At 47.8% G+C, this 13,476-nt stretch overlaps 6 protein-coding genes across 6 annotated transcripts; 4 read left to right on the plus strand and 2 right to left on the minus strand.

Moving 5' to 3' along the window:
• Window positions 1–9: 9 nt before the first annotated feature.
• ABOM_001260 (uncharacterized protein) lies at window positions 10–1,551 on the minus strand (the record flags this gene model as incomplete). Its single annotated transcript, XM_022528390.1, has 5 exons — window positions 10–100; window positions 156–698; window positions 767–844; window positions 901–1,478; window positions 1,531–1,551. 5 exons carry the CDS (start codon window positions 1,549–1,551, stop codon window positions 10–12), a joined length of 1,311 nt encoding a protein of 436 aa, XP_022393721.1.
• A 383-nt stretch (window positions 1,552–1,934) lies between these two features.
• On the minus strand, window positions 1,935–2,890 carry ABOM_001261 (uncharacterized protein; the record flags this gene model as incomplete). The annotated part of the gene is made up of 2 exons (XM_022528391.1): window positions 1,935–2,672; window positions 2,726–2,890. The coding sequence occupies 2 exons, from the start codon at window positions 2,888–2,890 to the stop codon at window positions 1,935–1,937; spliced, it is 903 nt and encodes a 300-aa protein (XP_022393750.1).
• Window positions 2,891–3,486: 596 nt separating this feature from the next.
• On the plus strand, window positions 3,487–5,055 carry ABOM_001262 (MFS transporter; the record flags this gene model as incomplete). The annotated part of the gene is made up of 1 exon (XM_022528392.1): window positions 3,487–5,055. One exon carries the CDS (start codon window positions 3,487–3,489, stop codon window positions 5,053–5,055), a length of 1,569 nt encoding a protein of 522 aa, XP_022393723.1.
• A 1,746-nt stretch (window positions 5,056–6,801) lies between these two features.
• On the plus strand, window positions 6,802–10,659 carry ABOM_001263 (uncharacterized protein; the record flags this gene model as incomplete). Its single annotated transcript, XM_022528393.1, has 5 exons — window positions 6,802–7,087; window positions 7,142–8,002; window positions 8,067–8,129; window positions 8,180–8,933; window positions 8,997–10,659. 5 exons carry the CDS (start codon window positions 6,802–6,804, stop codon window positions 10,657–10,659), a joined length of 3,627 nt encoding a protein of 1,208 aa, XP_022393724.1.
• Window positions 10,660–11,260: 601 nt separating this feature from the next.
• Window positions 11,261–12,109, plus strand: ABOM_001264 (uncharacterized protein; the record flags this gene model as incomplete). The annotated part of the gene is made up of 1 exon (XM_022528394.1): window positions 11,261–12,109. The coding sequence occupies one exon, from the start codon at window positions 11,261–11,263 to the stop codon at window positions 12,107–12,109; it is 849 nt and encodes a 282-aa protein (XP_022393725.1).
• Window positions 12,110–12,854: 745 nt separating this feature from the next.
• On the plus strand, window positions 12,855–13,448 carry ABOM_001265 (flavin-dependent quinone reductase; the record flags this gene model as incomplete). Its single annotated transcript, XM_022528395.1, has 1 exon — window positions 12,855–13,448. One exon carries the CDS (start codon window positions 12,855–12,857, stop codon window positions 13,446–13,448), a length of 594 nt encoding a protein of 197 aa, XP_022393727.1.
• Between the last annotated feature and the right edge of the window lie 28 nt (window positions 13,449–13,476).

Raw genomic sequence — 13,476 nt, forward strand, 5'->3', positions numbered from 1 at the left:
TTGCTCTTCTTAAACCACACAAGGGGACTTCCCATCTTTGTATTGAATAAGCCTTGAGAGTTCCTTAATAGGCTTTAAAAGGGTCTGATCCGAGAGATCGCTAGCGACTGCTGTCAGTACTGCAAGCCTATGCCATGACAAACCTGGACACTTACTGCCCGTGGACAACGACCTCGGTATCCATGAACCGCTCCTGATCACTGAACATAGCATCCAGATAATGCATGTTCAATAGATGGCCAGTGCCATCCCTTTTAAACACATGTCCCGCGAACAAATCACTGCTGGAATACCTTGCTGCCTCTGATGTGAACTGTAGGACTCCAATGTTGGCAACAAAATCCTCGCTGTTCGCATAGTGCTCAATGTACTTTACCACCTCCGTCTGGGCTTCACCGACTGCTGGGTTTCGAAAATGCCTTGCTGCATTGCCAAAAGTGTAAATTTCTAGCTTGCCCATCTCTTCACTCGTGAGCTCTCCATATAGCCAGTCGATTATGGACGCAGCCACAATGCCCCCTTGAGAGTGGGCTATCAGGACCACCTTTTTCGTCTGCGGAGCCTGCAGCGCAGCACGGAGCTGAGCTCGTCCTTGGCGAATGTCCTGTGTCTTATAATCCAGGTCGCGTTGGATGAGGCATTCAACTAAATCTAGAACTAGACCTTTGCTAGGGACCCACGCGATTAGCTGGTCATACCTACTAGAGCGACGCACACAAGCAATACAAGGCAAGCACCGGAACGGAAAAGGCTGAGTGGAACAAACGTTGGATTATGGATGCCAACTATCTCCCTGCGGAAGATATTTGCTAGGAGAGTGAGATTTGATTGATGCCAAGTTCGTCTAGAAGGTTTAGTCATTCACTTTCCGATAACTATTACAGACCAGGTGGTACCTACCCCGTGCAGATTCCATTAATGAAAAACCACAGCTCACTCGCATCGTTGACCGGGGAGACATCGTTCTCGGGGATACCCACCAAACATTGCGAGCTTGGTGGACCATTGAGCATTCGGAGAATTGCCGCAGTCACCACCCAGGCAAGAAGAAGAACAGCGGCAGGAAGGACAGCCGGAAATACCCAGAATGTGAAGAAGAAAACAACGAAAGTGAGGAAGACAATAGCTTGAAACACAAGTAGGACGACGTGGAGGGCTAGGTCACGGATATTGGCATAATCTGGATATAGCTCATCCAGTGTCCCTGAACGGGAGGGCCTGTGAGGGATCACAATGTAGAACAACAATTTACCACGGCTCAAAACAGATCCCAGGTCCTCCCAGACGAGACGAAATGGGTTCATGTCCATGTCTGGGGGTATTAACGTGAAAGGGTTCCTGCGCGTCTTCTTATTAGTGCTATACGACGACATCTTAGGGTGACTCCGACAAAGGAATTGTATGATTCTCCAAAGCCGTATGGTTGGTTTCCGTGTCAAATGCCGGAGAAGCGAAGCGAGTACACTAGGGAAGGCGGGCTATATTGTCTGATATACGCAGTGATGCAGACCTCAGGAGACATGAGCAAACCTCCGCCTTCGCAACACACATATTTTGATTCGGCTGGCTTAATAGAATAAATCTGTATTGAGTCTACGAGCTGATATGTGGATGATGCAACATGCCTGGTATCACGTTATTGATACGAGCTATTTCTTCTTTTAGCATCGTGGCTTGGGGTCGCGCCTTGGGAACGGCCGGTCTCTCAGGTTCTAGAATGCCCGCAAAGCTAAAAGTTTAGTGTCGAACTGAGACATTCCCATTGATCTAGGATTCTAGGGCTGCAGCGCATGGCGGCTGTGGTCGCCTTGTGAAAGATCATCCATTGCTATTGAACCCGAGTGTTCATACCATTCTACCTACCGTTTCTTCTGCCAGTATTTCTCTCACCCCGTCTGCTCTCCTGCGCCATGATGACCCCCGGTCAAGGCACTCTAGATCACTCGAACCCAAAACTTGAACCGCAGCGTCTCCTTGTCCTCCCACGACCAAAGATTATAGTACGCCGGATCCATCCCATTCGCAGAGCCCCAAGTGCCCCATTCAGTTCTCACCTCAAATGTCAATCCCGCCGCCTCCCCAACCTCGTCCCAAAGCCGTTGGAAACTCTCTGCATCATGGTTAAAGAAGGTGGCGAGCCGTCCATTGGCCTCGTTCTCCTTGGTCGGCTTGTAGAGATAGTTCTGCACCTCCTTGGCCGTTGTGCTGCCGTGTTGACGTCCGACGATCAGAGATCCCTTCTGCCTTTTAAGAAGCTTCAGGAGGGCAAGGGCCGCTTTCTTCTGGCCGTCCCAGGAGAAAAGATGCAGAAAGGAGCCAGTGTGGATTATGTCGAAGCTATCCAATCTCTCGTCACGGAGCTTGTCGTTCTCATCGAAAATATTCGCCGTGTAGAACGTAGACTTGATAGTGTCCCGGTCACGGAATAGCTCAAACCCAAGATCCAAAAAGGTTGCATTGAGCTCCGCAGCATAGAGGTTCTCAGCGGGCGCCCCATCCGTGATCAAAGCTCGAATGTCATGGCCAAAACAGCAGCCGAAGTCTAACAGCTTCTCTCCACGTTTGACTCGGTCAAGCACTTCGCTATATAGTGGTGAATCAGGAAGAGAGAAGTCGAGGAATCGAAAGAGTCCAACGCATGGATACGGCGACGACGTCCAGGCTTTCTCGCGCTTTTAACAGCCAGTCAGTGAAACAGCTCTCTCGGGATCTCGGGGGATCATACAATCTTCAGAACGTGTTCTTTGACCTCTTCCGGCTTCAGTCCAGCGTACTCCTCTAAGACACGCTGCGCCAATGGAGGGACACGTTCAAGGGTATCAAGGTACCAAGGGATTCCATCTTTGGGGTTTCCTTGGTTGGATTGGTCGCTTGTAATGAAAGATCCCATGGTGAATAAGAATATAGTTGTGTCGATTGCTGCTTCTGCCCCGGATGATTCCACGATCTGGTTTCGGGTTTCCCCTTCGCTCTCCCTAACTTTATATGCAATTTCCGCTACGAACAAAACACATTGATCTCTTGTTATGATTACATCAAGAGTCGCATGACAAGGGGAGATATGCTTCCGATGCTCGATCATGATGGCTGGCCATCGTCTCAGCTTCCGAAAGGGGACGTCATCGCATTCGACTAACTGTAGCGTCTGCTATTCTGGATCTCTAGGGTTACATTGAATATAGACATGATCTTATCTGATCATCTCTCAGTCTGATCTGGGTATAAAAATCGCCCATCAGCTGCGCCAGTGTCTTGGCATTACGTGACTTGACTGACCTGCCTTGATCAACCCGTCAACCCACCCGGTTTGATCGACTCCGTTCGGCCACTGTCTGTTGAAATGGCCGTAAGGTAGCATTCACGGTTTTCTCCTATCCACTGTGATGATGAAGGCTGGCGTATATCGCTGGATACTTCCAGCACGAAGTCGTGGAAGTGAAACAAGCTTCTTGATCATTCCTACCATAAACATATATGCGATGCATGATGGCAGATTCGCCTATGAGAAATGGTTGTGGACGACAGCAGGATCCCATTGTCCGTGGGGTATCCCTTTGCCATCCCATGATTGATCAAGGACATGTCATGCAAGATCTCCTCTCGCAGACCTACGAAGGTACAGGCACTGGTGCTGACCCATTCCTGGTACAATGGGCCTCGAATGACCCTGCCGACCCTCATTACTTCTCAAGGGCACGAAAGTGGGTCTTTACGATAATACTCACTCTCTCCACTCTGTCGGTAGCTTTGGCATCGTCGGCCTATACCGGCGCCGTGCCGCAGCTGGTCCAGGAGTATGGCATTTCATCCACCACAGCCTACCTTGGGGTGACCCTATTTGTCATGTGTTTCGCTGTGGGCCCTCTCCTTTGGGCATCCCTCAGCGAGATTCTGGGCCGACAAGCTGTCTTTGTTGGAACATTCGCCGCATTCACGGCTTTCAATGTTGGAGCTGCGTGCTCGCACAATATACCGACCCTCCTCTTGTGTCGATTCTTTGCAGGAGCATTTGGATCCTCCTCGTTGGTGAACACCGGTGGGGTCATTGCGGATCTTTTCTCACCGGAGGAGAGAAATACTCCCATGAGCATCTTTACAGCAAGTCTGTTCTTTGGCCCTACCCTCGGCCCGATTATCGGAAGTTTCATTGGTATGACAAAGGGATGGAGATGGATCCAGGGTTTCATCGCGATCATGTCCGGTGTACTTTGGATCGCCGGCAGTCTCATCATCCCGGAGACCTATTCCCCCGTTCTTCTCCGGCGACGAGCGCGAATTTTCTCTGCACGCACGGGGAAAGAGTACCGCAGCAAGCTAGAGGAGACGCAGTCTCCCCACGCCGTGCTTGTGAAAACAGCCCTGGTCAGGCCCTGGTTGCTCTTGACATTCGAACCGGTTGTTCTTCTCATTTCAATCTATCTCGCCATCGTGTATGGTATCTTATACCTCCTCTTCGCAGCATTTCCCCTTGTGTATCATGGGATGCGTGGATGGACAGCCGGTATTGCGACCCTTCCCTTCCTAGCCGTTCTGGTTGGCATGGTCTTTGGCGTCGCGTATTCCTTCCTCCATGACCACCGGCGCGCACGGGCAATCTCTCATAGCGTAGAGAACACCACTACAGCTGAGAAAAGATTGCATCCAGCAATGGTTGGTGCAATCGCTATTCCACTCGGACTTTTAACATTCGCGTGGACCAACTTTCCATCCGTCCATTTCATCGCCGGTTGTATTGGCACGGCGCTCTTCGGGTTCGGCTTGGTCTGTATCTTCATTAGTATGAGCCACTATCTGGTGGACTCGTATTCGATCTTTGCCGCGTCCAGTCTGGCAGCCAGCTCCGTCTTCCGATCTGTCCTGGGGGCTGTCTTCCCTTTATTTACCCCCAGGATGTATGAGACACTTGGCATCCGGTGGGCGTCGTCAGTGCCAGCGTTTCTAGCGCTGGGGTGCATTCCCATTCCGTTCTTGCTCCAGCGCCATGGCCCTTGGCTGCGATCCAAGTGCCGATATATGATCAAAGCCCGCGAGGCCACAAGGGTTATTCGGAGTTAGCATTGCAACTTTGCTGTTATCCTTCCAAGCCACACAGTTAGCCATTACCACCCACGAGGTCACACTATCAGAATAAAGAGATATGGGGAGGAAGAAGGATGGAATGCAAAGACGGTTCGATTCGATGTCTCAGACCTATCGCACTCCCAATCTGTGTCAGGCACATCCGCTGCCTTTAAGATTGTGATACTACAGACTCCTCGGTCCCTTCCTACAGATAATCCAGCTTTTCATCAATAATAAAGATGATTTTCTAAGTATTATCACTCGTGACTTTCTCCGCAAATGTATCGAACGAACCCAATTCTTCAACACCGTGGCTCGGCTAGAAAGCTATACGAGTCCGTATACCTCCAAGCGCAACTCGATTGGGAGGTAAAACAACATCGTACTCTACGGTTCGTATATAGCAGTGGAATCAATACGGGCTTGATATATGAATCAAGCGCTTGAAGACAATTCGTTAGACGCATTTTACAACATCGAATGTAGCCTCGTTGTATTCAAATTCAAGCATCTTTCTACAGGTTAGCAGTGCCCAAATGCTGCTATTAAACTGGCCAGTATTACACCGCTCCAGGAATTTCACTCCATAACCCAGAAACTGGCTGGCTACACGTGCTAAGCTGACTTACCTATTTTTCTTAACCCTATAGACAATACTTGAAAACTTGTGTTGGCGGTGCTGGAGAGCAGGGATATACTAAATCACAGCCGTTGTGCAGGATCTTGTTGAGAGACAAGAGATTGCCCAAACTGTGATTATTCCTCCAGCCATGGTAAGACAAGCCGAATTGCAATTATTGACCTTGGTTTAGAGAACTGTCCCGTAAGAATATAGGTTCCAACGTCAGTAAATCGAGATAATACTCGCTCTTGACTGTTGCGCAGCCAGTGGATCAGGCGGTGGCAGAAAATGGTTGTGTTATTGTGGTGTTGGTAGCGGCTTCCTAATTTTATTGATTTATCCTCTTGATTCATCCTTAAATTTGCTTTCTTCCTCTGGAGGCCTACGAGGAAGGGTTAACAGCGAGATCTGACACGCTCAGCCTATGGAGTGATCTCCCAAGGACATCAATATCTCGGGCAACCGGCCCGTTCCGTCAAGATGGGGAGAAGTGGAAACGACCCGTTCGACAAAAGTCGATTCAGGACTCGATAGAGGTGGAGGCTATGGCAGCTGGCGGTCAACAGGTATGATAATGCAGTGTGAAAACACATGTAACTGTATTAATATACCCTAGCACGCTTCATACCCAATCAAGGGCACGAGGCTGGTGACAAAACCACTACTAGTATGTGTTTCCAGCCAGTAATGGTGGATCAAAGATGTGGGTCCAAGCTTCGAGGCTGTGAGTGAAAGTCACGATAGATAAGTAATCAGCTTGCTAGGATCAGGCTGAGGCTTTTCAAATCATTTGTCCTGCTAGCTGCGTCATCTTCAATCCCCTAACCAACCCTCCTCTTCTGCCTTGTTGCAACTCGAGACTTATTCATAACCAGATAGCAGCACCACACCGCAAGCACGTCGGAGACATAATTCTACCCAAATAAAGCAGAGGCATCATTTCATCTGTATGATGAAAGATCCAGCATAATGACCCCCGAGTCAAAGAGGTGCACAGCCTTATCCTCTCACCTTGCGGGACAAAAACTCCCACCGGTCTAAAGAAGACTCTCTCGCACAATGATTTTACGGTTGGATGGCTATGTGCACTTTATATCGAGTTGACTGCATCAAGGGGAATGCTAGATGAAGTGTACCCAGACCTTGATCAGGCTGAGGGCGACGAGAATATCTACACCCTCGGTCGGATTAAAGAACATAATATCGTTATCGCTTGTCTTCCAGCTGGTACTACCGGAATAATACCTGCATCCAAGCAAGCGGCAGATATGCTTCGAACCTTCCCAAGGATTCGGTTTGGACTGATGGTAGGTATTGGTGGAGGAGCTCCATGTGCCAACAAACCTCCCAGTGAGGACATTCGACTCGGCGATGTCGTTGTGAGCACTCCAGACAAAACCCTCGGTGAGATAGAATCAATGTGTCTCAAAATTCAATGACGTCTGACAGAGTTCGCAGGTGGGGTGGTGAAATATAACCATGGAAAAGTGGTAGCTGGCGGCAAGTTTGAGCGCACCGGTATGCTCAATATGCCGCCTACCCAGCTAAGAAACGGGGTGTCAAAATTACGCTCTAAGCATGAACAATATCGTAATGCGATTTCCCGATACGTGTCGCAAATGATTGAGATGGCATCAGAGTCCGATGATGCGAATCCGCAGTTCAGATATATGTTTTGTCATCAGGGCTTAGAGAACGACCAGTTATTCGAAGCATCCTACGAGCACGTGGAATTTGCACAACAAACAAACGCGATAAAACATACTTTATTCCCCGCTATGGGACTGCTGGGTTGTGTTATAATCATCATTGCAAGTACAACCATCGTGCAACAGCTGCCTTGGACTAGTACTCTTGCAACATGCTCCGTGGTGTGCGGCATCGCTGCGATAGCACTTATTATGGACTTCCGCACAGGATGGCAGAGCGCACTAAGTACCATCAATGATCCTAAACGGCCTTGCCCATGTTGCAACAAATCACGTATAGTTCATCGACAGCCCCGGGAGACCAATGATCCTATCATTCATTATGGCACTATTGCATCTGATGATGTTGTTATGAGGCATGCAACCACAAGAGATAAACTTCAGCAACAGTATAATATACTATGCTTTGAGACGGAGGCAGCAGGGTTGATGAATGATTTTCCTTGCCTTGTTATTCGTGGAATTTCCGATTATTCAGATACTCACAAACACAAGCTCTGGCAAAGGTATGCTGCTGCAACAGCAGCTGCATATACCAAGGAGCTTCTTGAGGTCATCCCCCCTACCGAGGTGACAAAAATGGGGCCAGCAGTGGATATAGTAGATATTGGTTAGTCGATATCCTAGATCTCTCGTCTACAATAGAGGAAGCTGATGAGAGACCATATCCATAGTGCGTAATGAATTTGCTACGATACATGCTAAAATGAACAAAAGCCTTGGCCCTCTACTGAATGGTATAAAACCCACCAGTTGAAATGGTCTTTTGGTTCTAACATTTTCGCAGAACAGGTGAATAAGGAGCATAAAAAGATCTTGGATTGGCTGGCTCCTTCGTCCCATGAATCACAACATCTGGATGCTTATAAAAAGCACCAGCCAGGTACTGTAAAATGGTTTCTAGAGTCTCAAGAGTTCCTCAGCTTGATGAACGGGGATGTATCGACTCTTTTTTGCCCCGGTATCCCTGGTGCTGGCAAAACTATACTAGCTTCGATGGTAATAAAGCATTTGCAAGAGCAAGGAGATGGCCAGTCATGTATCACTTTCCTATATTGCAGCTACGGAAAGAGACAAGAACAAACAACAGAAAACCTCTTATCTACCCTTCTGAGACACGTTGTTGAACAATGTGACCTCATCCCAGAGTCAGTCAGCCTTCTTTATGAGTCTCATACAAAGAAGCATATAAAGCCGACTCCTGATAGCTTATTGGACACACTCATTCACATTATCAGGACTCAGAATCGAGCATTTCTTGTGGTTGATGCTGTGGACGAATGCCCTGACGAGACTTGGAAGGGTTTACTGAAGGCAATTCGGAAGTTACAAGATAATACTCGTCTGGGATTTATGGCAACGTCGCGCCCTTCACTAGAGCGAGAAATTCAGGGCGCTACGCGACTGGAAATTCGTGCAAGCCAAAACGACATTGAGAGCTACTTGGACAATCGTTTTCAGGAGCTATCTAAATGTGCCCAGCAAGATAGCCGATTGAAGGAGAACATAAAGCAGCAAATCTGTGACGCAGCTGACGGCATGTAGGTTGTCACATACTGGTGTCTAGCCCATTTTCAATATCCTCTGATATATTTGAGTTACAGGTTCCTCCTCGCCACCCTTCACATGGATTCATTAAAAGACAAACGAACACCGAATGAATTCAGAATAGCTCTCCAAAGCCTCCCAAAAGGGCTAGGAGCATTGGATATGGCGTATGACAATGCGGTTAGCAGAATTGACGATCAAGGGGCAAATTCCCGTACATGGGCCCGTCGTGTCCTATCCTGGGTGTTCCATGCCATACACCCATTACGACCGATTGAGCTTCAACATGCTCTAGCCATAGCAGCAGGAGACCGCCGACTTCAAGAAGATCGTCTTCCAGTGTTCGAGGAAATTACCTCCCTCTGTGCAGGACTTGTCATACTCAATCAGGAGAGTCGTACTATCCAGCTAGTTCACTACACGACTCAGGAGTATTTCAGTAATCTTGACTGGATTCAAACATCAATTGATGATATTACAACAAGCTGCATCACATACCTCCACTTTGACGATTTTGAAAGCGGCTTTTGTCCATCGAAAGAAGAATTTGAGAAACGGATTGAGCTACACCCGTTTTACGCATATGCTGCTAGTACCTGGGGGCATCATGCCCGCTCTTTACCGATCAAAAAGGAAGATTTGATTATGGGATTTCTTGAAAGTAAGGCCAAGGTGTCCGCTTGTAGCCAGGTTCTTCTGAACTACAAGTTCTGGAGTGTAGATAACGAGGTTGTTCCCGGACAAGCGAGTGGTGTCCATCTTGCTGCCTATTTTGGCCTACAAAAAGCCCTCGTAGCTCTATTTAACAGAGGGCATGGCAAGGATTCTAGAGACAGCCATGGTCAAACTCCGCTCTACTGGGCTGTTGAGGGTGGAAATGTGGAAGGAGTGGCTTTACTTCTTTCCAAGGGCGCTAATCCGAACCTCTATTCTGATGGTGTCCGTTGGACGCCACTCCTCCGTGCCATAGGTAGTGAAAACGAGAGCATAATACGGCTCTTACTTGAAAGCCATGCGGACCCAAACTTTTGCTCAAAAGGTTACACACCACTGATCTTAGCTATATCCCTTGATTATGAAAAGATTGTCAAAGTCCTACTAGAATACGCTGATCCAAATCTCTACTCACACGGCTACACACCACTGACTTTCGCTATATTCCTTCAGCACGAAGGAGTTGTGAATATCCTGCTTGAATGCGCTGATCCAAACCTCTGCTCAAACGATCGAACACCACTTCTTCACGCTATATCCACTCGACATGAAGGAATTATCCAGATCCTGCTTAAATGCGCTGATCCAAATCTCTGCTCGAATAGTCGAACACCACTTGCTTACGCTATATGCCTTGAACACGAGGAGGCAGTGAGACTACTGCTTGAAAGTCATGCCGATCCAGATTTCAGAGGAGACCACAATGAAATACCACTGCTCTTGGCTCTACTCCTCAAACACGAAGGAATTATCAAACTTTTGCTTAAACACATTGGTCCAAACCTCTGCTCTAGTGGTCCCGCACCACTGCCTTTTGCTGTAGTCCAGGGATATGAGGAGGGTGTGAAACTACTGCTCGAACTTTACGCTGACCTAAACTTTTGCATAGTAAATGTAGAAAGGGATATGGAAACTGCGATTAGTGTGGCTAAAGAACTTGGGCATGAAGAAATACTCGAGTTATTACTTGATAGCAGGAGCAAGGTTGTAAGTTTGGAATACTGAGATTTTACGTTTACCTACCACTCGAGCATAAAAAACAAGCGTGCACCAAATGTCTCTTCTGTATCGAATCGTGTACGTTAACAGAATAATAGCATATTGTACATACTATCCTATAACTCCAACCCCCAAGTACAATTCCTGATGTATTATAGGTCTACACTTTAGAAGATTTGTAGATGATCACTTATCCCTTGACTGTATCTACTAGGAGAATAATCTTGTTAACGGGTATAGAATAGGAACTCCAGCACAAGTACCGAGGACCTAGATGAAGCCCAATAGCCTGCTAGTGCTAAACTATCAACATGAACACTAAAAGTCAACCCTCTCAAGGCCAAAGAGAAGATTAAAATACAACGCCCAGTATAGCCCTTCTCCCCAGTAGAAATGACACTGAATAGAGAATCCAAACGAAAGACGGATATATCAGGGAAACAAATAAGAAATAAGCTTCCTTGAAGAGCCTACACAGCAAACTCTTCCCGCAATGTTATTGACGATAAAAGTCCCATTTAATCACGTGAGTGTCCCCCAATGTTCTATTCTCTTATTAGCTACAGCTGCTGTTTCAATCTAGCCTTACAGCATTTCAGGCGACATCATGCTCCAGAACGGCCAGTCCTCCTTAATTCGGCCTTCTATATCCTTCCAGATTCTCTCCGATCTCCACCTTGAGATCAACTCGCAGTATGCATTGTATGACATCCCTGTTTGCGCGGGCCATCTTATCCTCGCCGGCGATATTGGTCGTTTAACAGACTACAATGACTACCGCAATTTCCTACAAAAGCAAACCGACCGATTCAAGCTGGTATTCCTCATACTCGGCAACCACGAGTTCTACAACGGCACTTTCGCAACAGGGCTGGAAAAGGCTCGACAACTTGAACGGGAACCAGGCTTCAACGGACGCTTAATCGTCCTTCATCAGAATCGATACGATATCCCGGGTTCCTGTGTTACTATTCTAGGCTGCACGCTCTGGTCACACGTACCCCATGAATCAAGAGAGATTGTGCAGTCGAAGGTGAAAGACTTCCAGAGGATCGAAGGCTGGTCCGTTGAGGACCATAATGCAAACCATGATTCAGATCTCGCCTGGCTAGTGAACGAGGTGCAGTTGATACTCCAGGAAAATAGAGAGATGGAGAAGCGGGGTGGGAAAAGGTCTGTTCTTGTTGCTACGCATCACGCCCCTCTGCTTCGGGGGACGTCAAGCCCGCAACACGCTCACAGCCCTTGGGGTGTTGCCTTTGCGACTGATGTCCTGTCCCGGATACCTCTGGATGGGGTGAAGGTCTGGGTGTTCGGGCATACTCACTATACCACTGATTTTAGGGAGGGAGAGGTACGAGTTGTGAGTAACCAGCGGGGCTATGTGTTGCCTTGGAATAATTCGAGGAATGCACAGGATGGATTTGATGTGAAGAAGGTTATACGGGTGTCGTGAAGGTCTGCTTGTACTTTTCGGCCTCTGGCCTATAGTCATGGCAGCTGGGTGTTTATGTGAGCTATAGATTCTAATTATACGCCTCTCAGTTACCAAAAATGAGAGAAGTTTATCTATATCTATTTGGAAGGCGAGATAATTAACCTGCGGTACACCGTAGTTACAGCTCACTATTACTAAGGGGTTCCAACATCTTCTATATTTTTAAAATCATGGAGGAATAAATATGCCATGATCAAAGAAGGCTAATGAGGGAAAGAAGAAACGATGTGCTAGCTCTTATCCTCTTATCTTAACCCTATATCTATTTGTCCCCGAACCGGTTAGAGGTTTTTCTGGATTCGCTGTTTACAAGGACTGTTTTCGTGATAGCTTTCATTCTAAAGGGTTCATTACACGGTTCTTGAAACAAGCTATCTACTGACTAGTGCAGATGTTCAAGAACAGGGCTTATTCGACGAAGTGGCGAGGCCTAAAACCCCCTCTACACTCCTACCGTAGGACTTGTCTTCGAATCCTGTTAAAAAAAGAATAGATTGATCCCGCCGACCCACCAGACCGAATCTCATTGGCGCGCAACATCAACCCCTACATTTTGGCTTTGGTCTATGACTGACCTACCCTGGAGACAAGCTATAAATTCTCTATCCTGTCTGTTCCAAGAGCGAAAAGTTTTCACAGACTCTACTCCCTGTGCAGGCATCCCCTCTCACAATCTACACCAAGCCACACTCTCTGGCGAAAGATGACCCCTAAAATCGGCCTCATCATCTGCAGCCAGCGCACTCCTCGCGCCGGTCTCCACATCGGATCTACCATTCTAAACGACCTCCAAGCCACTGACAGTGTCCGCAAAAATGCAGTCACACTCTCACTCATTGACCTGGCGGAGTGGAATCTCCCCATGTATAACGAACCAGGCATCCCCTCTCAGGTCCATTCCTCAGACCAATATCTCCATCCGCATACGCGGAGATGGTCCGAAGAGGTCGCTTCCTATGCAGCGTTTGTGTTCGTGACTCCGCAGTACAACTGGGGGTATCCCGCTAGTGTCAAGAATGCGATTGACTACCTGTACCATGAATGGAAGGGTAAGCCCGCCATGATTGTTAGTTATGGTGGACATGGGGGCGGGAAGGCGGCAGAGCAGTTGAAGCAGGTGTTGTGTGGTGTTCGGATGAGGCCGGTTGAGCGGACGGTTGGATTGACCTTTCCCAGTAAAGATGTCTTGATGGTTGCGGCGGAGGGGCGGGAATTGGATCTGTCATTTTGGGAAGGGGAGAGGAGAGAAGTAGTCGAGGTTTTTGGGGAGATGGTGAAGTTGCTGGATGAAGCTTGAATTCCTGTTTAGTTTAGTAGGTAGAGCT

The sequence above is a fragment of the Aspergillus bombycis genome (assembly GCF_001792695.1).
Source record: "Aspergillus bombycis strain NRRL26010 chromosome Unknown contig00005, whole genome shotgun sequence".
NCBI lineage: Eukaryota > Fungi > Ascomycota > Eurotiomycetes > Eurotiales > Aspergillaceae > Aspergillus > Aspergillus bombycis.